Source organism: Tupaia chinensis, unplaced genomic scaffold, assembly GCF_000334495.1.
Source record: "Tupaia chinensis unplaced genomic scaffold, TupChi_1.0 Scaffold147417_1, whole genome shotgun sequence".
Classification (NCBI taxonomy): domain Eukaryota; kingdom Metazoa; phylum Chordata; class Mammalia; order Scandentia; family Tupaiidae; genus Tupaia; species Tupaia belangeri.
Window position 1 is genome coordinate 129,048 of NW_006207268.1, and position 27,563 is coordinate 156,610.

The 27,563-nt window shown below is 38.1% G+C and overlaps 1 protein-coding gene across 2 annotated transcripts in view; it reads left to right on the plus strand.

Annotated features, from left to right (window-relative positions):
* GTF2B (general transcription factor IIB) overlaps nt 1-27,563 on the plus strand; it is a 39,257-nt gene that overhangs the window by 406 nt on the left and 11,288 nt on the right. The window contains exons 1-4 of one of the 2 annotated variants that reach the window (XM_027768757.1): nt 127-145; nt 6,172-6,278; nt 15,190-15,277; nt 27,418-27,551. In XM_027768757.1, the coding sequence (XP_027624558.1) occupies nt 15,211-15,277; nt 27,418-27,551 (201 nt within the window). In that variant the 5' untranslated portion in view covers nt 127-145; nt 6,172-6,278; nt 15,190-15,210. Of the gene's footprint in view, nt 1-126; nt 146-6,171; nt 6,279-15,189; nt 15,278-27,417; nt 27,552-27,563 lie in introns of those variants that run through there. The other variant, XM_006169687.3, reaches the window with a different exon arrangement.

Below are 27,563 nucleotides of genomic sequence, written 5' to 3' on the forward strand. Positions count from 1 at the left end.
TTGCTTGCCCTACGGTATTCCGGCTACGGCCTGTTCGGCCCGAGGGTCTGTAATTCCTCCTTTCCAGAGGAGCGGGAAACGGTTAGTTCCACGTTCCACGTCCATTTCAGTCTTGACAGCTCGAAAGTTGGATACGTCAGCATCGGTAAGGCGTGGAAACGGGTGACTACCCCAGCAGCCTTCCAAGTGGAAGCCAGGGCACATCCGAAGAGTTGATTAGTACCCTGCTAAAGGATTTCTTTACAGATGTCACTGCCTGCCTACTTTGAAAGAAAATCTTTCCTGCAGGAAATTACCTGTGTCTGATAGGGAAGTCACTTGTTATTTAATACATTTTTAAAATATACAGTATTCATTTCTACAGGAAATGCATTGCAGTGCTCTCAGAGACAGCCTTTCATCTGTGACCTGAAAAATGCATACAGACAGTAATTATCTCTCTCCTTACCACTATGAGGTAGATACTAGTATTTTTGCATAAGTGTAAACTGAGTCATGCCAATGTTGACTTTTCGCAGGTTAGCGTTAGAGTGTACAGTCTAAGATATCTATCTCCTGTTAGCTCCCAAATGGCCTCCATTTAACTCATAATGTATTAAAAATACTAAGTTCTACAGCTTCTAGAAGGCAACTCTAGCACACTTTTTCTGAACCTGTGATCTTGGGTGAAATTGATAAATTTCACCAGTGAGAGTCATGGATCACAAAGTAGTAAACTGAAGAAGTTCCAGCTTTTTCTGGTAATTGCCAAGACTTAACTGTTTTAGGTTTAAAAAATAAATAAGAAAGATAGAACAGCCAATGGTGCAGCTTTAGCTAATGTCCTGTTTGGAAATCATTTCTAAAGCCAATGACACCCTTGTTTACTGATTCTAGTTCTATGATTGAATACTTGATCATTCTGTCTGGGTGTGGTTCTGTCAGGTAAGGCTTCTGTATAGGTAAATGGAAAACTTTAGCTTCCCCAAATCACTTGATTACGGCTTAAATTCTCTCGTGACAGTAGATCTACAAGATAAATGTCATATTTAAGCTATTGTATGTAATTGAACAGGAGGTTTTATTTATAAAAAGCAATTCTGTATTAATTAAATACCACACATAGTAAATTTACTGGATAGATTCTTTAGGTGAAGAATATACTACTATTCGTGTGTCTGTATTCTTTTTTTTTAACTTTGAAATACATTTTTTTCTTGACATGTTTAGCTTTAGCTTTATGTCATTGCCATTATCAATCTCAAGTTTTTCTACCATTGAGAACAAAGAAAAGTCAATGTTAATATTTCTACCTTTAGCATTTTAAAGAATAGTCAGAAAGCATGTGCATTCACCAGAGAGGAAGAAAGCGACCCCCCCAGTGGGACTTGATAATGCCATAGTCTTTTATCCATTTCTCCATCCTTTTAGGATTTTGAGCTTGCTCTTAAATGCACCCAGTGTGTTTTTCCAGCCGACATGGCAGTATTCAAACTGTGGGGTTATAAGGTCTGACTACTTCTACCCGCCATGCTACAGGGCAGGCCCAAGCATTTAAAATTTTTTTTCTGAGAAAGATGTACAGTTACTAGGCTATGAAACTGCTGCCTAGTATTCTTACAGAGAAAAGCACAGGTGTTCTCAGTTCAGTGATTCATAGTAAATTATTTTCTGAACATAATCTTGAAAATACAGGTAATGCCTATCTTCTAAGATTTTTGTGCATGAAGAGCAATAACAGTAACTGTACAGTGTAAGACACACTATAGACAGTGAGGTAGTGATAGCTGTACAGTGAGGTTTAGGGGCCAGCCATATGGTATAGCAGTTAGACCCCACATAGATAAAACCACATCTCTCATGGTTGACCGTGATTTCTGTGCTGGCGTTGGTAGCTCAAAAATCATGCAAAGTGCACATGTATATGCCCCAGATCCTGAGGTTTTGGAGTACAAAGAATGCAGGGTTGCTGGACCTCGTTGTAGAGTGCTATGTTTCTCTTGTGCACGCATGTACCCTCTGACATTAAAGACCAAGTAAGAGGGCCTAGCAGATGGTGTAATGGACTCTCATGTAGTTCTTGTGCACGCATGTACCCTCTGACATTAAAGACCAAGTAAGAGGGCCTAGCAGATGGTGTAATGGACTCTCACGTAGTTCACTGTGGTTGAATCCCAGACCTGGTGGTCTAAAACTCACACTGGGTACGTGCGCATGCATGCCCAAAATCCCAAGAGGAGAATGGAGGAGAAGGGATTGCAGTGTGGCCAACTCCCCTGAGGGGAGGGTGATTTCTCACTTCTGTCTCTCTGGTTAGCGCACATACCCTAGCAAAAATCCCTCTCTCTTAAAAAAAAAAAAAAAAAGGAAAAGAAAAACACAAGTGAGGGGGCCAGCAAGTGACATGGTGGTTCAGGCACTGAACTCCCATATGGCTGACCACAGTTCGAGTCCCGGACCTGCTGGCTTGAAAATCACACTGGGTGCATGTGTGTGCATGCACAAAATCCTAGGTGGAAAGTGGAGGAGATGGGATTGTGGCATGGCCGTCCCCCCTTGGTGGTGATTTCTCATTTTCCGTCTCACTGCCTCTGTCTAGTGAGTATATGCACCCTATGGCAAAAAAATAAAAAAATATTTAAAATAAAAAGTGAGGTTTAGGATTATCATCTGGCATTTGAGATAATTAAATTGTTTTTAAGAGATAGTTTGGAGGAGGTCATTGAAGTGTTTTTTCTTATTGTTCCTCTTGTTTACTTCCTCTACCACCCCATTTGTGTGCTTCCTCTTTTACATTTGTGGGTAATTTGGTTAAAAGTTGAGTACTTTAGTATGATTTCATTTTGTTTTGGGTAGGTAGCTTACCAATAGTATAAAAACAAAAGTACAAAAGACTACACAGTGAGAAGTAGCCTCTTTTCTTCCCTAGCTCCCAACCATTCGATTCTCCCCAAAGCAGCCACTTCTTGGTGTTACGTAGTGAATATGCTTTAACAGACATGCGTATATAGTTCTGACACCTCTTCCCTTTAAAAGTAGTTTATGTAAGCCCTGTTTGCTACCTTGCTTTTTACCTTTTTATATGAAATTAGCACATACATTGTAAGTGCACAACTCAATTACAGACTGAGCAAATAGTACCTCCTATGTCTAGAAATCACATACCACTACCAGTAGCCGAGACACTTGCAGAGTCTGCCTTGTGTCTTCAGGCGTTACCCTTTCCCAAAGAAAATCATATCCCAACTTCTCACACTATGTTTTGCTTACTTTAAAGTTTAAGTAAATGGCATAGATCTAGCTGTCTAGTTTCTGTTGGTTAGCATTTTGAAATTCATCTATGTTACTCCATATAACTAGTTTAAGGTATTATATGGAATTCCTACCTTTTACTTCTAAACTCCAAGATGTTGCTATATCATTTACACACACATTCTTCCAGATTTTCTGTCTACTTAATAGTGCAAGACTCTATCTGCCTTTCAGATACTGTGTTTATTTTGCTTCCTGTTTTACTCATTTGTAATTACTATTAATCTGCAAACATTTTCCTTTATTCACTGTAGGTTTTATCATTTATACCATCTGCTTAATTTTAAGTCATAATTTAATAAAATATTTTTCTAACAGGATTTTCTGACTAAGAACAAATACAAAGCAATCCCTATTCTTTAGTTTCCCATTAAGAAAATCCAAGATATATTCTGGTTAGCTTCACCATATAAATTTGGGAGATGAGGATTATTTTACCAGTTTTCCAGTAGATGTACCCTCTAAGTTGAGAGTTAACAATCTGGATTGTATTTTTAGCATGAGAAACTTTATCTAGAACCACAAATACCTGTTTATATACTGTAAGAGGAGTTGATTTTATTTTTTAAATGTATGTGATTGCCATAACAAGCATTTACTGTATTACTTCAAATGAATTTTACTAAAGGTCTCATTTTAGTGATACCAAAAATTCATGAGAATGAACCCATACCCCCAGAAATAATTATTAAATCTATATTCAATATCTTTGCTGCTTTTAAAGCTGATGCTATCAGGTGACATAAAGCAAATGTGCCTTCCCAGAGTTGCTTTATTCAAAATCAAATAAGTGAGTAAATTATTAAAATCACAATAGATTTTTTTTTTCTTTTTTTAGGAGAGGTTTTTGCTATAGGGCACGTGCGCTCGCCAGACAGACAGAGACAGAGAGACAGACAGCGAGAAATCATCCCCCAGACGGGATGACCATGCCATAATCCCTTCTCCTCCATTCTCTTCTCAGGACCTTGGGCACGCACGCACACGCGCCCAGCGTGAGTTTAAGCCACTGAGTCCGGGACTCGAACCACGGTCGACTACGTGGGAGTCCAGTGACATAGCCATTATGTTAACTGCTGGTCCCAAAATCACAATAGATTTAAAAGTACCTTTCAAGCTATTATTTGCTAAAAAGAAAACAAGAAAAAACCAGTTCTGGACTAATGAAATCATTAGGACTTGAATTCAGCAGAGCCACATCTATCATCCTTCATTTATATACTTACTAGCTTCAGTGTACTAGTCTAAGTTTGTTACTAAGGTAACCAACAAGTATAAAAATACAGATTTGAAATTTATTCTCTGACCAGAGAAATAAATGGCAAAGGGCACAAACCTAATGGTTATATGTAAATACCACAGGTTATCATGGTAACTAGTCATTACTATGCTAATCAAGATTTTTTAAATCTTATTAGACTGATGTTAAGAGAAAAAAACATAAGTTTTGAAACCTTTACATTTCTTGAGACAAATAACTATTCTAATATAATAATTCCAATGGAATTTACCTGTAATTATTAGCAATAATTTAATCTCTCCAGGATGTTGACCTTGAAAATTTAGCTTAACTACATCATTAATGCACAATATTGGGTAAGTTCTAAATTCTGATCTCCACCTCTTAAGACTACATTGTTAAGAAAATGACCAACCCAATTAAAAGATGAGAAAATGAGCTGAAGAAACAACTCCCTAAGGAAGACATGAACAATCAAAAAACATGAAAAAATGCTCAGCATCCCTCATCATAAGGGAGATGCATATCAAAACCATAATGAGATAACCACCTAACCCCAGTCAGAATGGCAAAGATTAAAAAAAAGAAAAAAAAAAAAAAAAAAGATGAGTGCTGGTGGGGATGTGGTGAAAGGGGAACACTCCTACATTGTTGGTGGGAATGTAAACTGGTCCAGCCACTGTGGAGAACAATATGGAGGTTCCTCGGAGACCTTCAAATAGAACTACCACATGACCCAGCAGTTCCTCTCCTGGGTATCTACCCGAAGGACAGGAGAAAATTCAGTCAGAAAAGCACTTGCACAACTATATTTATTGCAGCATTATTTTTATTATTTTTTTTGGAGAGGTTTTTGCTATAGTGCTCATGCGCTCGCCAGACAGAGAGAGACATAGAGACAGAAAGCGAGAAATCACCCCCGAGGGGGGATGGTCACACCGCAATCCCTTCTCCACTCTCTTCTCGGGATCTTGGGCACGCACGCACACGCGCCTGGCGTGAGTTCTAAGCTACCAGGTCCAGGACGCGAACCGCGGTCAACTACGTGGGAGTCCAGTGACATAGCCATTACGCTAACTGCTGGTTCCCTATTGCAGCATTATTCATGATTGCTAAGACATGGGACCAACCCAGATGTCCACAAACAGATGAATGGATTGAAAAAGTGTGGCACATATACTCCATGGAATACTGTTCAGCCATAAAACACAAGGCCCTGGAATTTGATAGAAAGTGGGCATATATGGAAGATTTATTGCTGAGTGAAGCAAGTCAGGCTATGAGAAAGAGACATTATATATCTCCACTTAACTGTACTCTATGGTAGAGACAGAAAGTCTAGAGGACATAAAAACATTAATAATTGTTATGGACACAGACAGAGTGGGAAGAGAGCGTTGGAAAGGAAATTTGGTGTATATATAGGTAAGACATTTGTGGGACAGATACGGTTTATTATTTATTGTTGAGGATGTGTATAGTATTCTTAACTGGGCTGGACTAAGGTGTATATCATGCTGGGTAAAGTCTGTTTAAATCTAAATGATGTATAGCAATTTAATGTATAAATAATAATTTTAAAAGACTACATTATTACATTTGGTTGGGAAGATATAAAAATATAATTTTTTTTAATGTAGTTTGGATGCTCTTCCAAGAGTCACGTGTCCAAACCATCCAGATGCAATTTTAGTGGAGGACTACAGAGCTGGTGATATGATCTGTCCTGAATGTGGCCTGGTTGTTGGTGAGTAGTATGGTTTTAATTTAAAGCACTATTTAATGTTACTTTAAATACTATTTAAGGTATATTTTTCAGTGTCTTTCAATAAACATTCTGACCCTTCCATACTTATTATTTAAAATACCCATACTTATTATTTAAAAAACCAACATATTAGGAAGCTGAATCAAGAATAAGATTATTTAGAAACACTGTGTTTTATTATATATGTAAATGCCTTATTTTATAACATGAGATAGGTGACCAAAAGAAACAAAAAACCCATGGTTACTTCTTGAGTCTTCCTGAGTCTTAAATATTTGTTGGAGGATTGAGAGAGAAACATGACTTCATGGATGTTAAGTAGCAAAAGTAATCCAAGTTCTGTCTTTTGTGTACTTTGGAAAGTAAACATGATTTATTTCAGGATAATAAAGGTATGTCTGTACTGAGTCTCATCTGAAGTCTTTTAGGCAACAAAAAAGATTTGTTGTAACTTTCATATGAAATCATATATTTATTTATTAATATCTTGTATAAGATTATTACTGCCAAAGATGCCTGTTCTTAAAATATCACTTTCATTCTTACTTGCTCACTAATCTAAATATGTGGCATAATTTTAGATTAGAGATGGTCTGTTAAGAATTATTTTTAGGGCCAGCAGAGGGCATAGGGTTATGTCACTGAACTCCAACATGGCCTACTGTGGTTCAAGTCCCAGACCTGGTGACTTGAAACTCACACTGGGTGCATGTGCATGTGTGCCCAAGATCCCAGGAGGAGAATGGATTGCAGTGTGGTCATGTCCCCAGGGGTGATTTTTCATTTTCCTTCTCATTGTCTCTCTCTCTCTGTCTCCAGTGAGTGCATGTGCTCTAAGACAAAAAGCTAAAAAAAAAAACCCAAAAAACAAAAACCCTTATTCTTGAGACCAGCAGGTTATGCGGTGATTAAGGCATTATACTCCCAGTGGTCTGAGACCTGGACTCTGGATCTGGTGGTTTGCATATTTTTGCTTTCCCACTCTCAACATACTCTCTTTCTCTGTATTTCTCTAGTAAGCATACGTGCCCTATGACAAATTTAAAAAAATAATAATAAATAGGGGCCAGCAGGTGACATGGTGGTTAAGGTGTTGGACACTCCCACATGGCTGACTGCAGTTCGAGTCCCCGACCTGGTGGCTTGCTTCCTCCCTTTCTCTCTCTCTCTTCTCTGGTCAAATGAAAATAAATCAATGAATAAAAAAAATTAAGAAACTAATAATAAGTAAAATTTAATAAAAATAATTCTTTTTTTTTTTTTTTGGAGAGGTTTTTTTTTTGCTATAGGGCGCGTGCACTCGCCAGACAGACAGAGAGAGAGACATAGAGACAGAAAGCGAGAAATCACCCCCCAGAGGGGATGGTCACGCCGCAATCCCTTCTCCTCCATTCTCCTCTCGGGATCTTGGAAATGCACGCACACGCGCCCGGCGTGAGTTTTAAGCCACTGGGTCCGGAACGTGAACCACGGTCGACTACGTGGGAGTCCAGCGACATAGCCATTACGCTAACTGCTGGTTCTCTAAAAATAATTCTTTAAAAGAAATTTTAAAATAAAAAAAAAAAATTCAAAGAATTATTCTTGGGGACCAGCAGTTAGCGTAATGGCTATGTCACTGGACTCCCATGTAGTTGACCACGGTTTGCATCCTGGACCCGGTGGCTTAAAACTCACGCTGGGTGCGTGTGCGCGCGCGTGCCCAAGATCCCAAAAGGAGAATGGAGAAGGGATTGTGGCGTGGCCATCCCCTGGTGGGTGATTTCTTGCTTTCTGTCTCTCTCTATCTGGCGAGCGCATGTGCCCTATAGCAAAAATCTCTCCAAAAAAAAAAAAAAAAATTCTTATAGTTGGATTGCAGCCCATACCTGAGATATAGGTAATACTTAGCAGTTCTAATTACTTAGGAATGAAAATGCTTGTAGGATGGTAGGAAGTGTAATAGAAATATCAGTAGTTATGGGACCAGCAGATGTTGTAATGGTTATATTGATGGACTCCCACATAGTCGACCACAGTTCAAATCCCAGACCTGGCAGCATAAATCATGCTGAGCAAGTGTGCCTGCATGCCCAAGAAATGAAATGACAAAAAGAAATGAAATATCAGTAGTTATTTACTGTGGAATTTTCTTACTCAAAGAATATCTGAACTATTCCTCTAAGAAGACTCCTTGCCTCCGACCTACTGTGGGAGTCTCAAAGCATACGGAGTTGCTAATAGAAATTGAGATTCATTTCCAATTACATTCTACTCAGTAAACAGTATTAACAGCTAATACATTAACTATATACTAAATACCGTTCTAAATGATTTACATAATTCTGTTTATTCTTATAACTAGCTGGTGAGATGGTTACTAATGTGCTTTTGTTGTTGTTTTTAAGTTTTGTTACAGTGCAATCACCAGAACAAGGGGGGAAATACTAGAGGGGATGACCCATAATCCCTTCTCCTAGAGGGGGTGACCATGCCACAATCCCTTGACTTTTATAGCACCAACTGGGATGTGATGGTGAAGGCAGCTGGATTCCATATAGCTGAATGCACAGTTTGAATACTGAACCCTGTGACTTAAAAAAACCCACACTGTATGGGGCACGCAGGTGGTGTAGTGGTTTAGAGCACTGGACTCTCACAGTGGCTGACCACGGTTCTAGTCTCGGACCTGGCAGCTTTCTTTCTCACTATCTCCCCCGACTCTAAAAAAGGTCAAATAAATAAATAAAGTTAACTAAAATAATTCTTTAAAAAACAAAAAACAAAAAAACACTATGTATGTGCGTGCATGTTAACAATTCCATAAAGAGAAATGGAGAATGAACTGTGGTGTGACCATCCTCCATGGAGAATGCTTTCTTCCTTTCCCCCTGTTTCTCTCTAGCAAGCACATGCACTCTAGCAAATTAAAAACAAAAAAGAACTCGGGACCAGCAATTAGCGTAATGGCTATGTCGCTGGACTCCTATGTAGTTGACCGCAGTTCGAGTCCTGGACCCAGTGGCTTATACTCACACCGGGCACATGTGCGTGCGTGCCCAAGATCCCAAGAGGAGAATGGAGGAGAAGGGATTGCAGCGTGGCCATCCCCCCTGGGGAGTGATTTCTCGGTTTCTGTCTCTCTGTCTCTCTCTGTCTGTCTGGCGAGCGCAAACGCCCTATAGCAAAAACCTCTACAAAACAAAACAGAAAAGAACTTTTACTTCTTTTTTTTTTTTTTTTTTTTTTTTTAAGAGAGAGAGTTTTTCGCTATAGAGTGTGTGCACTTGCTGGAGAGACAGAGTGTGGCAGAGATAGAAAGTGAGAAATCACCCCCAAGAGGGGATGGGCACACTGCCATCCCTTCTCCATTTTCCCTTTGGAATCTTGGACAGGCACATGCACACCTGCCGTGATTTTCAAGGGTTTGGGTCTAGGACTCAAACCACAGTCGGCCTGTGGGAGTTCTGCAACCATTATGCCATCTACTGGTCCCAAATTTTACATTTTTCAAGTGGTTGAAAAACCTCAAAAGAGGGACCAGCAAATGGCATAATGGTTACTTCGTTGGACTCCCACATAGTTAACCATGGTTCGAGTCCTGGACCTGGCAGCTTAAAACTCACGCCAAGCCTTTGTGTGTGTGTGTTCAAGATCCCGAGAGGAGAATGGAGCAGAAGAGATTGCAGCATAGCCATCTCCCCTTGGGGATAATTTCTCACTTTCTGTCTCTCTGGCACATGTACCCTATTGCAAAAATCTTTCTCTCAAAAAAGAGAAAAGAAAAACCTCAAAAGAATGTTATTATTTATTAATAGTAATATTTTGGGACATCTGAAAATAATATCAGACTGAAATTTTTGTATCCATAAATAAAATATTTTTGGGACATACAATAGCAATACTCACTTGTTCATATAGTGTTCTTGGCTGCTCTCACAGTACAGTAGCAGAGCTCAGTAGCAGTAGAATGGTACTCTTCATCAGTCTGTTCTGCTGCCCAGAGTACTACAAATCTCAGTGACACAGTTATAACTCGGTAGTGTTTTCAGTGCCATGTGTTTTGACATATTGTGACATGGTTTTTATTAACATGACATGCCTGTCATGTCAAAACAAAAATTCTTTTGAATGGCAAGCTTTTAAAACAGTAGAGTGTGGATTATTTTGTTATTGAATCAGTTGCTAAAGCGTTGTGGTGTTATGCAGTGATATAGCTGTACTAAAAGAGTACATAAGCATAGATAATACCACACTAAGCCTTCATCACAGTACTCCTAATTCAGGGAAAAAATGGGCCGAAGAAAATGTAAAATGTAATATCTAATCACAGCAGAATTTCTTCATAAAAATAAAAGAATAAAAACAAGTCTGCTGCTGGGAACCAGCAGTTAGCGTAATGGCTATGTTGCTGGACTCCCACATAGTTGACCACAGTTCGCGTCCTAGACCCGGTGGCTTAAAACTCATGCCGGGCACATCTGCATGCGTGCCCAAGATCCCAAGAGGAGAATGGAGGAGAAGGGATTGCAGCGTGACCATCCCCTCTGGGGGGTGATTTCTCGCTTTCTGTCTCTATGTCTCTCTCTGTCTGTCTGGCGAGCGCACGTGCCCTATAGCGAAAACCTCTAAAAAACAAACAAACAAACAAACAAAAAGTCTGCTGGGCCAGCTAGTGGCGTGGTGGTTAAGGTGAATGGATCCCACGTGGCCAGCTGTATGGTTTGAGTCCTGGACCCAACAGCTTGAAAAACATGTCAGGCATCTATCTGTACAAGATATCCAAAATCCCAAAGGGAGAATGGGGAAGGAATTGTGGTCATTCCACTGGTAGGTACTTTCTTACTTTCCCTGTCTCTTGTGAGCTTACACTCCCTTTACCAAATAAAAAAGAGAAAATGGGGACCAGCAGATACATAATGGTTATGTCGCTGGACTCCTGTGTAATCAACCTTGTATCTATTAGCTTTTTTTTTTTCTTTTTTTGGAGAGGTTTTTGCTATAGGGCACATGCGCTCGCCAGAAAGAGAGAGACAGAGAGATAGAAAACAAGAAATCAACCCCCGGGGGGATGACTATGCCACAATCCCTTCTCCTCCATTCTCCTCTCGGGATCTTGGGCATGCACGCACACGTGCCCGGCGTTTAAGCCTCCAGGTCTGGGACTCGAACCATAGTCTACTACATGGGAGTCTAGCAATATAGCCATCACACTAATTGCTGGTCCTGGATCCATTAGCTTTTAAAACTAAAGCCAGGCATGTGTGTGTATGGGTGCATGCCCCAAATCCCAAGAGGAGAATGGAGAAGGAATTGTGGCATAGCCATCCCCTTGTGGGATGATTTCTTGCTTTCTGTCTCTCTGGTGAGCACTCATCCTATAGCAAAAATGTCTCTTTTTTTTTTTTTTTTTTTAAAAAAAAAAATAAAAAAAAAAAAAGAGCATGGGGAAGAGTCTGCTACTAAAGTTTCTCAGTGCCAGTTTGTAGGCCAAAGAAGGAAAATTATGTATCATTGATTGATTAATTAATTCATATTTTATTACAGCAGCTGAAGTAAAATTCATTTTCCCAAGAAAATAAATTTATTTAAGACTGTTAGCTTCTCAGCAAGAACAGTTGCATGGGGGGACCAGCAGTTAGTGTAATGGCTATGTCACTGAACTCCCATGTGGTCGACCATGGTTTGAGTCCTGAACCAGATGGCTTAAACTCACGTCAGGCGCATGTGCATGCGTACCCAAGATCTTGAGAGGAGAATGGAGGAGAAGGGATTGTGGCGTGGCCATCCCCCGTGGGGGGGTGATTTTTCACTTTCTGTCCCTCTGTCTCTCTTTCTGGTGAGGGCACGCGCCCTATAGCAAAAACCTCTCAAAAAAAAAAGAACAGTTGCATGAAGGATTGACACTGGGAGCCGCATCATTAGTCAATTAAAAATCAAGGCAGATTGTTTCAAGTAATCTTCCTTGGCTTTGGATAACTAGAGAGGTGTTATTGATACTGCTCAGTTGTTTATTCAGTGCTGAGTTCAAAGTGACAGGAGAATTAGCTTCTCTGAATTGTGTGAAACAACAGTAGAAAAAAATACATTGATAAAATTGTTTTTTGCTAGAGGGTGCATGCACTTGCCAGAGAAAGACAAACAGATGGAGGGAACATTCGAACACATTCCCCATGGGGAATGGTCATGTCTCAATCCTTTCTCCACGTATTTGACCAACCCAATGGCTTTAAACTCACACCAGGTGTGTGTGCGTGCATGCCCAAAATCCTGAGAAGAGAATGGAGGGAGAAGGGATTATGGTGTGGCCATCCCCCTGGGGGGTAATTTCTCGCTTTCTGTCTCTATCTCTCTGCAAGCAAACATGCTCTATTGCAAAAATCTCTCTAAAAAAAGAATAATCAAAATAAAATTTTAAACTATTAAAAAGTAGTGCAAAAATATTTCAGTGTATGTTTAGCCCTTCTGTTATCCTCACTTCTACCTTAGCTAGCAAGATAGGTGTGTAAAGTTAATCTACTAGAGAAGGAAGCTATTTTCACAAGACTTACATGCTTGCTTGTGTTTAGAATTTCCAGTTTTTCAAAAGAAGTTAATTTCCTTTTTGGTTTTGTTTTATTGACTTTTTTTCTTGGACACCAGCATTGAAACACTTCTATACTTTATGCCAGCTAAACCTGGCAATTTAAAACTTATTTTTAAATTTTAAAAGTTTTAAAACTTATTTTTAAATTATAAAAATATACTTTTTCCTCACATAAACAAAATATTATACACCTACCTTAAAATATAACAGTAGACTCATTCACAGATATTTGTGGTTAAGTGTGTGATATGTTCTACAAGTCAAGACTCCATTCCATGACTAAACAAGACCAAGTAGAGAAGAATCTGCTGACAAAGTTTTGTTTTCCTGAGGGTATTGTCAAGCAAATTAAGCTGAATATAGATTGACTGAACATGATTGTCCATGTGTCTAAAACAATAACATATACATATACACACATCTGTGTATCATCATTTATCAATAATAAATTTAGGGACCAACAGATCTCACTAGACTCCCATATTGTTGACTGCAGTTTGAATCCTGGATCCGGTGACTTGAAAATCACGCCAGGCACATGTCTGTGAATGCCCAAGATCACATACATGTGCTCTGGCAAGTGCATGCACCCTCTAGAGGGGAATGGAGGAGAAAGGATTGTGGTGTGGCCATCTCCCAGAGGAAAGGTGATTTCTCACTTTCCCTGTCTCTGTCTCTCTCTATCTGGTGAGAGCACATGTGCCTTAAGGCAAAAACCTCTAAAATAAATAAATAAATTTGGGTAGTACAATATATGTGATTGAATTTACACCATCTTGCTGATTTAAAGATATGCTCTTTTTTGCCAACTTTATATCTTAGGAAATTGAAGAAATAAAGCTGGGTAAATATTCTGCAACATAGTAAGGATATAACATTTGTGGCTTTTTTTTTTCATACTTAAGATATTGATGATGAGGCCAGTAGGTAGCATGATATTGGTTAAGACTCTGGATCCCACACGACTAATTTCACAGTTCAAGTCTTGGATCTGGCTGATGGCATGGACAATATACTGGGTGCATGTGCCTATGTGCCCAAATTCCCAACAGGAGAATGGAGAAGAAATTGCAATGTGGACATCCCCCAGAGGATGATTTCTCTTTCTCTTTTGCTTTCTCTTCCCTTGTCTCCCTGGTGAGTGTCCATGCCCTTTGACAGAAATCTAAAAAAAAAATTAAACTAGGGATATTGGTGTTCATAGAAATTTCGGTCCAGACTTCATTGTGTGTTTTCTAACAAATGATCTTGATGTAAACGGTTTGATTGTGCTTGCCATTAAATTTTATGTTGTTGGAGCCAGCAGATGGCCTAATAGTTATGTCGCAGAATTCCCACATGGTTGATGGTGGTTCGATTCTAGACCATGTGACTTCATACTCAAATGGGGTGCATGTGTGTACGTGCCCAGAATCCCTAGAGGAGACTGGAGGAGAAGGTATCACTGCATGGCCATCCCCCTGGGAGGTGATTTCATGCTTTCTGTCTCTCTGTTTCTGGTGAGCACATACTCCCTATAGCAAAAATCTCTCTTAAAAAGAATTTTTTACATTGTCTAAAACTTTTTAAATTGTACTATATTTACTGAATAGGCATTTCCTTCAGTTTAATCACAACTTTAGAAACTGTGGAACTCTTCCAGAATGTTATTTGGATGATCTTTTATTAATGTTTAATTTGTGCTTGAAAATTGACAGCCCATTGTCCCTTATTTCCCTTAATACCAAATTCTAGACTAGATATTGCCCAACTATCATTTTCAGAGCCAATCACCTTTGAAAATTTAATTCATAATACAGTATACTTACACAATATGGATTTTTCCTCCAGTCTCTAGTAACATTATTTTTCACTGTTCTTCAAAGCTTCATTTTGTCTCCTTGTGTTTTACCACCCAGTCTCAAAACCAGTACCACACATTTTCAGTTTTTATTAAAGCAACTCTGTCCTCCAGGAACCAGTTTCTGTTACAGCTATATTACAGATTACTGCAGAACTTTGGGACTTATAACTATTTCATTATGCTCACAGTTTTATGCTTTAGTAATTTAGGAAGGATCCTGGAGGAGCCACTTAATGTGATAGCTTCCTCATTTGAATTCCTTGTGCTTTTGTTTTCCTTGGCCTACGCACATGGGCTCACCGTCCTCCAAAGCTTCTGCACAGTTGTCTCAGAGTAGTCATGTTTTATACATGATAGTTCATTTCCAAGAGAAATAGCCCAAGAGCAGATGTTTTTGAGTGAGAAAATAGAAGCACAACAGGATTGTTAAAGGCTGTGTTTAGAACTGGCCCAAGATCACTTCTGTATTCTATTAATCATAGGAACTACCGAGGTCAGAAGAGATGGAGAAACAGGCTCCGTTTCAGTATAGAAGTGACAAGGTTATATTGGAGAATATGTGGATAGGAGGTACTGCCACCATCTTTGGAAACTATAGTTATCTATATATACACTATCTTTCGTTTAATGTTTTTTTCCCCTTATATTTAGCCTCTTCTAAAATATGTTTCCACTTTTAGAACTACTTTTTATGCAGTTTTTAATACTGTTCAACATAATAGTTATCTAACCAATTTCCTATCATTTGAATTACAGAATTTTAAAATTTGAATATATGAATTGTTATGATTTGGTATTAGCTTTCTTATTTTATCAGGGATTCTTAAGATAATGGTTGTGACTCTAAAACAGGGCCAGTATTTAAAGTAAGGCTTTGTCACCCTTATCATCAAGATATTTAGTCTAATAGCACTATTTTGTCTAAATCCAAAGTATGGTTGTATCACTTTAAAACCTGAACACTAGGTGGCAGTACAGTCATGTTTAGATCCATCAATTTGTTCCTAAATTGACCTTGTACATTGCTTGTACATTGATTTATGATCATCTAAGTATTAGGTTAGTCGCTGCTATAGTAGCAGAGATAAAATATGAAATTGTTTTATCATGATTTTTATAAATTAGGGTTTTACAATGAGAGGTTGCTTAACAATGGTAGTAGTATTTCTGGCTAAAGTTGATTTTTTTTTTTTTAAGAATTATTTTATTTAACTTTATTTATTTTAATTTGGCCAGAGAGGGACAGAGTGGGGGAGGGGGCAGTGAGAAAGCAAATCGCCAGGTCTGGGACTTGAACTGCATTCAGCCATGCAGGAGTCCAGCGCCCTTAATCACTGTGCCACCTCACAGGCCCTAAAGCTGCTTTTTCTGTACTGTTTCAATTTAAATTCCTTCATTGTTCTTAGAAGCAATATAAGGAAAATCCTGGGAAATTGTGCAGGGAGATTTGAAAGGGAGAAATGAGTCAATTTGACCATTCCTTCCTAAACTCATTTGGGATATTATTTGTACCAGTGAATCTGGAACATGAATGGATGAATGTGCTTCAGCTGGGGAACATGTTTAAAAAGACTCTAGGCTCCTTTCCCAGAAATCTTAATGCAGGTCATACGTTGGTAGCATTGAACACAAATCTGTACTATTAACTTTATAATTTACTGCATTTTTTCTACATTTTTAGATTTTTCATCCTCATATTTCCCATGTCCCCAAACCTATACCTTTAAATTCCTATAGGGTATGTATCTTATGTATATCCATCATTCTAGGTATCAGTGGCTCTGAAGTATATAAGCTTGGCTTTACTAGTTAATAAGCCATGTAACTATAGTCAAGTTACAAAATTTCTCCAAACTATCTATAAAATGTTTCCCTTTCTTTGCTCAATAAGGCAGACACCATACATCTCAGAATTGTTGACAATCTATTGAAATAATGCATAAAATATGTAATATAATTTTAATGTGAGACTTAACTGATCTGTATTTTGGGAAGACAAGTCCTCCCTTTTTTCTTGTTTCTTTTTTAAAATTATTTATTTATTATTTTTTTTAAATCTGATCACAGAGTGAGGGAAAGTAAGAAAGCAAGGCTCCAGGTTTAGGACTCAAACCATGGCCAGGCATGTGGGCATCCAGCACTTCAACCACCATGCCACCTGCTGACTCCACTTTTTTCTTAACCTTATAGAAAAAGAGGGTGATTCTAGGTGCCATTCTTCATAGCATTCAGTTGTAGTAGGTATTTAAGTAATTTTTACAAGTCAGCTTCTTTTTTTTTTTTTGGAGAGAGATTTTTTTTGCTATAGGGCATATGCGCTCACCAGAAAGACAGAGACAGAAAGTGAGAACTCACCCCCCAGGGGGGATGGCCATGCTGCAATCTCTTCTCCTCCATTCTCTTCTTGGGATCTTGGGCACATGCACACACATGCTCCTGGCATAAGTTTAAGCCCCCAGATCCAGGACTCGGACTGCATTCTACTATGTGGGAATCCAGCAACATAGCCATTACGCCATCTGCTAGTCCCATGAGTCAGCATTTTTAATGCTCCAGTTATAGTATTTCAGATATTGTTGGGTTACTGTTTTAAAATCAGCATTGGTAGTGTTTTTTAAAAGGAAAGATGTATAACCTAAACATAGTTTAATATGCCAAGTTGTGCTTTCTTTAAAAAAAAGTCTTTAATTTTATTTATTATTATTATTTTTAATTTGACCAGAGGGGAGGGGGAAGTGACAAAGCAATTCACCAGGTCTGGGACTTGAACCACAGTTGGCTATATGGGAGTCCAACACCTCACCCATGCCACTTGCTGGCCCCAAGTTGTTTTCTTAAGTAAGACATATTTGTATTCACTTCCAAATTCTTACTTTGGCATTCCTTATAAGACTTCAGTTAAAGCCATCTCTCTCTTTTTTTTTTTTTTCTTAAGAACTTTTAATTTAATTTTATTTATTATTAATTCACCATAGAGAAGTGAATTTGGGGGGTGGGTGAAAAAGCAAGCCGGCAGATCTGGGACTCAAACCACCTGTTGGCTCCAAACCTTATGTAATTAGGAATTTTTCATTTGGTTGCAACTTTCTCTTAAGCATCAGAAAATTACTAATTTTATTAGATTAGCACACTCCTTTTTGAGATAGTTTGTTTTCTGTTTTTATTTTTTTATTTTTATTTTTTTTTCCATTTTATTGAAAGGAAAGTGGATCTTTGGGTGCGTAGGTAGTTAACTAAAAATTCCATGTCTAATAAGTGACAGAGCCATTTTGATTCAGATCTATAGGACCTAAAAAAGCCTGTGGTCTTTCTACCACATATTTGTTATTGACAATGTAGAAGAATACTCTAGTAAGCCCTGGAGCAATTGTTTGGGTAGTGTGTGGAAGGGAGGAGAGTGTTGAAACAAAATGGCATAGTACGTTTCAGCCCTTTCAAGTACTATGACAACATGAAGGAAGTGGTGCCTTCTTGGAGAAATCATTGTTGAATTTTCAGTGAAGCAAAGCACTATCTTTAATAATAAGTAAGACCTTATGGAGGGAAATTCATTCCAAGTAGAAAGGGTGAGAAACATGTGCCATAGGATAGAGGTTTAAAAAGAATTAGTGTCTGAGTGACTAAATTATTGTAGGATGCATGTTCAACCACACCCTCAGCACCTCAGCTTGGATGCTGCTGCTACAGACCTGCTTGTAAAGCAAGATGTGTATGATATTCATGGATGGAACTTAAGTCTTTTCCTTTAAAAATGATTTTCCCAGTGGTAATTACACTGTCAGCTTGTTCAGGCTTTTTGTTTTTCCTTAAGGGTCTAAACATTAAGGTTAAAGTGACTGTCTTGATTTTTTTTTTTTTTTTTTTTTAGATTTTTTTTTTTTCTATTAGGGCACATGCATTTGCCAGAGAAACAGAGACAGAGAGCAAGAAATCATCCCCCCTGTGTCTTAATTTTTTAAAGAATTTGATACCTTGAGTTTGTCCATCTTGAAAAAAAAATACATTCTTTTTTTAATGAATTATTTTATTTAACATTTATTTATTTATTTCCATTTGACCAGAGAGGGACCTAGTGAGAGAGAATGAGAAGGAAAGCAAGAAAGCAAGCTGCCAGGTCCAGGACTTGAACCATGGTCAGCCATGTGGGGTTCCAGTGCCCTTAGCCACCATGACATGTACCAGCCCTGAAAAATAGTACCATTCTAATTCTTAAGCTTTTTGGCTTACAGGCACATTTTTTTGTTGTTCTTGTTTTTTTTTTTTTTTTTTTTTTAATGTAGTTTGAAAGTAAATTAATTTTAGATAGATATAGCCCAGGAAAACAAGTATTTTGGGATTTTCTTTTAACACATCTACTTCTGAATTCTCTACTGTAGGTTGTATGTCAGAATGTTCAAATAACATCAGTTTCTATGAATATGGCAGAAAGAATTTAAATTCTGAACAATTCTTCATATTTCCTTTTTTAAAATTCTTTATAAGTAGCCAACTAGGGGCATGATGGTTAAGGTGGCTGGACCCCACATGTCTGACTGTGCGGTTTGAGTCCTGGACCCATGAGCTTGGAAAACAGACCTTGTGTGTGTGTGCACACGCATATGTGTGTGTGTAAGAGAAGAGAGGGGGGATGGATGGATGGGAGAAGTGGAAGAGGAAGGATTTCAGTGTGATCACCCCCCCTCACCACCCCCATGCTTGCTTTTTCTCTTTCTTCCCCTAGGGAGCACACCTGCCCTGTAGCAAAAGGTTTTGTTTTGTGTTTTAAATGATTAAGTTACAATAAGGAACAGGAATCACAAATGTTCTAGGAGTCTAGGTCAGTTTAGAAAATCCATCCCTAACCAGTATTGGCTTCCTTACTGCTTGTGGTTTGCTGCAGTTTTTTTCCGCCCTATTAAGCCATTCTGCATTTACAGCTTACAGTTCGCATGGTTAAGGATGTTAAATGTATGCCTGTCTTTGTTTTGTTTTCTTCAGAATATAGGACAAAGTACCTCAATTTTACTGGACATGCTTTCTCATCTTACAACCACCACCACATTATTCCTTGTAGCAGACTGCTGTTTCCCAATATCCATTCCTCCATTCTTCCTGTAGTAATCGAGTACCCAAGTTTTTTTTTTTTTTTTCCAAGTTTTAATTCTAGACTCTACCCTAAGAAGAGGCGTGTTCTCCCTTTTCCTCCTTTCTAGTGGCTGTAATGCAGACAGTGATGGAGAGATGGCACAGAAAGCTCTTAGCTATTCCTCTATAAACATTTAGTATGATTAAGAAATAAGGGGCCAGCAGGTGGTGAGGTGGTTAAGGGTATTGGACTCTACTACATGGCTGACCATGGTTCAAGTCCCAGACCTGGTGGCTTGCTTTCTCATTTTCCTTACTTCCCTCCCTCTTTCACTGTGATCATATTAAAATAAGTAACTAACTAAATAAATAAAGTTAAATAAAATTCTTTAAAGAAAAAAATCCTAATTTTAAGCCACTGAGCTTTTGAAATTATTTATTTCAGCATAATTGAATTTGTCCTAACATATGGAAAAATTAGGAACCTACAAACAACTATGGCTAGCTGTTATAATGTAAGGAGATGGTATATAAAAAACACTATGGTCTGGTGAGGTGGCAGACAATTAGTAAATTCAGCACTTATTCCTAGTGTGAAACACTCAGAATTAAAGAACAATATTTAATGCAGAAGACTGGTTTACTTGTATTCACAATGTTGAAGTATTTATATTTAAAATCAAGAGCATTGTTTTGAAAGTTTTGACCACTGGTTTGAAGGTAAAATAGAAATAGAAGTTAAGCATTGGAAAAGAGGTAAGTTCTCTGCCACTAATGAGGTCTTATATCTAGACTATCCAAATCAAATTTTAAAAATTAATAGTCTATTAAAAGTAGCTGAATATAAGCATATGAAATATTATAGCAATTATTAGTTAGAAAATGAGATTTTTAACAGAAGTAAAAATCTAGGTCTAATCTTAAATGTGACACACATATACTTCGATATCTAAAAAAAAACCCTGAGGAAATAGAGTATTCTCTTGTCCAAAAAGATTGATAAAAATTGTTCTGTCATTCTGAAAATAATAAGTAGATTTGGTTTAATTCAGAATCACAGAATACTGGTGGGAGTCAATCTTGATTTTTAACCCATTGAGTTATAATCACATATAGTGGAATATATTTATTCCAAGTGTACAATTTAAGTTGTTAACAGTGCATGCTCCGGTGTAACCTACACCCTAATCAAGATACAGAGACCATTTTCTTTACCTCAGAAGTTTCTTTTTTCTTTCTTTCTTTTGGAGAGATTTTTGCTATAGGGCGCATGCCCTTGCAAGAAAGACAGAAAGCAAGAAATCACCTCCCCGGAGTGGGGAATGGCTACCACAAACCCTTCTCTGTTTCTCTCGGGACTTAGGGCTGGTGTGAGTTTCAAGTCCCTGGGTTCAGGACTCGAACTACAGTCAGGGTCACTGAGAGTCCAGTGTCTTAACCACTATGCCATCTGCTGGTCCTGACCCGAAAAGTTTCTTTGTGTTTTTTTCCCAATCTCCCCACCCTCACCAAGCAGCAAACCCTCTTTACTAATTTATTTCTATACTCATGTTACCTGTTTTTGAACTTTATATGAATGGAATCATATAATCTTTTTTGAGATTGGCTTTTTTGGTTCCAAATGGTTTTTTTGAAATGTATGTATGCTAATAGATACAGCAGTAGTTGATATGTTTGCGGATATTACATTGTGTTCAGGTTCCTGGTGATATACATTAGGGTTATTTCCAGTTTTTAGCTTAAAGGAATAATATAGCTATGAACATTCTTGTATTAGACTTTTGTAGGTAAATACAAAAGTGGAATTGCCGGGCTAGCTAGGTGGCATGTAGTTGAGGATACTGGATCCCATGTTGGCTGCATGGCTCAGTTCCTGGACCCAGCAACTTGAAAAACACATTGAGGGGCCAGCAGGTAGCATAGTGATTGAGACACTGGATTCCCAAATGGCCAACCATGGTTCGAGTCCCGGACCTTTCGGCTTGCTTTCTCTCTCTCCCTCCCTCTGGCCAAAATTGAAGAATAATGATAATAAAATTTAAAATAAATGGAAAAGACAAAAGAAAAACACACTGAGTGCGTGTGCGCGCATGCCTGCCCCAAATCCTGAGGGGTGAATGGGAAAGAAGAGATTGCAGTGTGGCCATTACCCCTGGGAGGTGCTTTCCTACCACAACCCCTGCCTCTGGCAAGTTAAGTGAAAAAGAAGAACGAAATGAAGATCATATTCTCTAGAACAGTCAAATGTCTTAGTTTAATGCCCTTTAATAAACACCACTCTGATGCATGGATTGAGAGTTATACCATGTGTGTAATCCTTTAATACACATGTTGAGGATGCTTGCTTTTTTGAATGGGAAACAGCATTTAAGTGTTAGAGATCATACTCTCTAGGTGGAAGAAAGAGTAGTGCTATTTATGTTATATATCTCATTGACATGTAGGTAGCATTATTTTGGTTATAGTAAATTTTACTGTAGACTTTCTGTCTGGTGTTAGTTATATGAAAATCAGCATGTGGTTATGAAAGGAACTAGTAAAAGTTGGCGTGTGTCTTTGTTTCTAGAACATTAAAGGATAAATGAAGTTTTGTTTATGTTTGCTAATTGGCAGGCCCCTTCCTTGTCAAAGATTGATTATACCCAAACATTATAGCTTTCTTGTGTCAGATATCCTTTGAGAAGATTGCCGTTTTCTATCAGAACAACTTTTTAGGTACTACCTCATTTAGATTTTCTTCAAGTAAAAATTCTTTATATGTACTGTTTTTTTTTTTTTTTTAAAGGATTTATCACTTTGGCACTTAATCTGCTGGGCTAGTTTTGGCTATTTGAGTTATTTTGGAAATTTTATAACTTGTAAATGCTGTTTTGAGCTATTAAATATAAAAAGAGTGAATGGTTAGCACAAACTGCAAATTCCTGAATGAGTCATTTGGATCATTCCTATGTATGTGGAAAAATTGCATAACTAGTGAGTGCTGGGTTTTCTATTTATGCTATATTATGCCACTTTTTTTTTTCTTTTTTTAATCCATCTCTCTCTTTTTTTTTTTTTTTTTTTTTTTTTAGAGCAGTGTAGAGCAAGCAGTAAAATAAGCTCATGGTAAAGTACTTTGAGAGTTAAAAGGAAAGTGCTTTGAAATTAAGCATCTTGGCTAATATTATATTTTATATCTAGACTTCTAGAAAGACTTAGAAAGACACCTTACTTACCTGCTTTTTCACTTGCACTGTTCTCTTAATATTTGTGTTAATTCAAAATACTACAAGTTAATGAAATTTTATTTTTTTAAAGAATTATTTGTTATTTAACTTTTTTTTTATTTATTTAATTTGACCAGAAAGAGAGAGAGAAAGGAAACTGCCAGATCTGGGACTCAAACCGTGCTTAGCTATGTGTGGGTCCAACACCCTTTACCATGCCACTTGCCAGCGCCCAAATTTGATTTTTTATTTAAATTATAATTTATAATTCTAGGCTTGAAGGCCACAGGAGTTTTTGGTTTGTGAATGTATTTCTACTTCACTAAACAGGAAAGTAGGTTTAATTTTCTCCATTTGAAAACATAAGTGCAAGGGAACACTGTGGTGTCACTAACTGGTGGACACCGTTAAAGGGACTAAACTTTGTCTAAGGGTACTGTTCTTATATTGATATAAATTTTGTGAAAAGGGCTTGTCATGAAACAGTCACAACATAATTATTTTAATTTTAGAGAAAAATACATAGAATATGTACATACCTGAATAAAAAAGGCAGAAAGCGTATATACTAACATATTTATGCTGTCTGTTTCTGGCTTTGGGGAATACAAATTATTGTTTGTTTATTTATTTATCTTTGAGAGATTTTTGCTATAGGGTGCATGCTCACTGGAGAGACAGAGACAGAAAGCAAGAAATGACCGCCGGGGGGAAGACCACAACACAATCTCATTTTCTCTTGGGATCATGGACACACGCACACACTGGCGCCCAACCTGAGTTTTAAGTCACTGGGTCTGGTACTTGAACCATGGTCAGCTACATGAGAGTCCATCAGCGTAACCATTAAACCATTTGCTGCTCCTTTATTTATCTATTTTTGTTGCTTAGTTATCTTTCTAGTAATCAAGTATATCTTTTCTAAAAGGGAAGAATTTAATCTCTTAAATATGATCTTTTCGAGGTAGGGGCTTGTTCATAATTATAATAAGGTTTCCATAAACAATGACAATTTTTTTTTTTTTTGGAGAGATTTTCACTGTAGGGCGCATGTGCTCGCCAGACAGACAGAGAGAGACATAGAGACAGAAAGCGAGAAATCACCCCCCAGGGGGGATGGTCACGCCGCAATCCCTTCTCCTCCATTCTCCTCTCGGGATCTTGGGCACGCACGCACACGCGCCCGGCGTGAGTTTTAAGCCACCGGGTCCGGGACACGAACCGCGGTCGACTACGTGGGAGTCCAGCGACATAGCCATTATGCTAACTGCTGGTTCCCAACAATGACAAATTTTATACAGCTAAGTTTTAAAGTCTAATTTATGTAACTAGAATTCATTCCCATATTTAGTGATACTTTTTATAAAGAAGCAGAGAAATCTATGACAGTCCATGCACTTAACCCCCCTCCCCCCATTTTGGGCCACTTGCGCAGTCTAATAAACTGAAATTGCCTTATATAACTGATCTCGGTAATTCTGTTTTCCTGGGCTGCTTTCATTGTGTTCAGGAACAGCAGATTGGGACCCTCCCTTTAATCTCAGTTTTGTGACATGGGCACATCATAGTTCAGATGATATCTGGTTACTCCCAGGTGATTCTGTGGTTTAAAGAAAAACAAATTTTTCCAAAGCCTTCAGAATAGTAGATAGCTAATATTGAGTGCTTACTTAGAACTGCTTTTCTTTTTTTCTTTCTTTTTAAAATTCTGTCAAAGGGTGTGCACTTGCAATACAGAGTGAGTTGGGGGCCTAGTCACACTTAAGGCCTTTTCCCCCATTTCTTCATCCAAAGGTCCTGCACATGCATATCTGTCTAGTAAGCCACTGAGGTTGGTATTTGAACCCCATTCAGCCATGTGGGATCCTGCTTCCTCTGTATCACTTAGTCCTTGTGCTGTGGAACCTACTGTAGCAGTGCCTTTATATATATAAACACCTTTTATTTAGAAGTGCTTTTTAAAATTATTATTTAATTTTATTTAGTAATTCATATATTTTAATTTGTCCAGAGCAAGAGAGAAAGGGGGAAAGTGAAAAGGCAAGCTGCCAGGTCTGGGACTCAAACCATGGTCAGCCATGTGGGAATGTCCAGCACCTTAACCATCACACCACCTGCTGGTCCCCTGGAAGTGCTTTTTAAAGACTTTCATGCACTACTTCATGCGTATTAGCTTATTTATTAGGCTTTATAGTCTTTAAGATATGTGGTTATGGAAGAAGCTTAAAGATGAGGAAATGAGTGTGTTCAGATGAAGTAATTTGTCTAAGACTAAGTGGCAAATGGGAGAGTTCACATTCTTAACCATTAATTTATATATTTAAAGAATTATATTTGGGACTAGCTGGACTCCCATGTAGTCGACCACGGTTTGAGTCCCGAACCTGGTGGCTTAAAACTCACACTGGGCGTGTGTGCATGCGTGCCCAGGATCCCAAGAGGAGAATGGAGGAGAAGGGACTGTGGCGTGGCCTTCTTCCCTGGGGGGTGATTTCTTGCTTTCTGTCTCTCTGTCTTTGTCTTTTTGGCGAGAGCATGGACCTTATGGCAAGAAAACTCTAAAAAAAAATTATGTTTATTTAACTTTATTTATTTAATTTATTTATTTTAATTTGACCATAGAGGGACAGTGAGAGCGAGAGAGAAAGCAAGAGCAAGAGAACAAGCCAACAGGTCTGGAACTCAAATCATGGCTGGCCGTGTGGGAATCCAGTTCTCCTAAACACCACGCCACCTGCTGGCCCCCTTAACCATGATATTAATTGACTGTCAGTTTAACAACTTATTTAATTCCTTCGGTAACTTGATTTCTACTATCCCTTTTTCCTTTCTGCTTGTCATGTATATGCAAAGATGAAAATAATCTGTTTCCTGCTTTTGACTTTATTACATATCATTGAAAATCATGTTTTTCACATGTAGGATAGAACAGACTCTGGAATCTGTTGTGAATTTCAGTGCTAGCTGTGTGACCTTAGGCCAATTAATCTTATTTGTAAAGTGGCAATAAAAGTGGTACCTACTATTATAAAGCTGTAAGGATTAAATGAGAACATTTACAAAGGACACAGTGACTACCATGTGTAAGTATTCAGTGTTAACTTTGTCAGCATTGACGGTAGTAACAAATATGGAACTCAGAGCAGAATCAGATTCAATATGCCTATTTTTGTGACATGACATATTTAATTGCTACCTTTTTTACTTAAAAAGAAAAGTTTGCCTAACCGGATTTCTTCCAATTCTAGACTTAAGGTTTATTTTGTATCAATTATTTGGCCAAATATATTTTTCATCAAATAGTTACTTTGAAATATAAGGCGGGGGGTGGGGTGGGGCAGTAGTTGGCGGAATGGTTGTCGCTGGGCTCTCATGTGGTTGACTGGGGTTTAAGTCCCGGACCTGGTGGCTTAAACGCACACCAGGCGCATGTGCATGTTGTGTCCAAAATCCCGAGAAGAAAATGGAGGATTAGAGATTGCGGCGTGGCCATCTCCCCTAGGGGGCGATTTCTCGCTTTCTGTCTCTGTCTTTCTGGCTAGCACACGTGCCCTATAGCAAAAACCTCTCCAAAAAAAAAGTTCAAAAAAAAAAACAGAAAAGAAAAGAAAAATATAAACCAGGGTTTATTTTTCATAAAGCATCTCCCATGAAAACTTAGGGATTTTTAAATAGTGAATTATGTACATTAATTCTATTCTGAAAAGTGTTTGGGGGATTTTTTTCCTTCATATTTGTTGTATGTTTTGTGCAAACTTTGGTTTTGAGTCACTGTTAATTGCTTTATCTGTGTGTCACATACATGGCTTGATTTTCCTGTTTTTTAGTTAATTTTCCCCCAAGAGTTGAAATATAACTAATCTTAACATTTAAAGAGGATTATTATTGGACTAGCACAACAGATAAAGGAATACTTCAGGGGGCCAGCGGGTGGCATGGTGGCTAAGGCACTCTACTACCACATGGCAGACTACAGTTTGAATCTCAGATAAGATGGTTTGCTTTCTTTCTCTGGTGAGCACGTTTGCTATAGCAAATGAAAAATAATAGTGATAAATTAACTCTTTAAAAAAGGAAAAAGGAATGCTTCAGGGCAGATGTCTGAGATATGATATTTAAGCTGAGTTTATATGTTCAAGTTGAAATATTCTTGGAATAAAAGGGTTGAGTTGATCATTAGATGATAGTATTTTTTACTTCTTTTTTTTTCCTTCCTTCCTTTTCTCCTTCCTTCCTTCCTTCAGTTTGACTGGAGAGGGACAGAAGGAGAGAGGGAAAGTGAAAAAGTGAGCTGCTAGATCAAGGACTTGAACCATGGTCAGCCATGTGGGAGTCCATTGCCCTTAACCACCGTACCACCTGCCAGCACCAGGTGGTAGTATTATAATAAATAAACTCTTATCTTGACAAGAGAACTTAAATGTGTGCTTGTGTTCTTAGGTGACCGAGTTATTGACGTAGGATCTGAATGGAGAACTTTCAGCAATGACAAAGCAACAAAAGATCCATCTCGTGTTGGAGATTCTCAGAATCCTCTTCTGAGTGATGGAGATTTGTCTACCATGATTGGCAAGGTAATGAGTCCA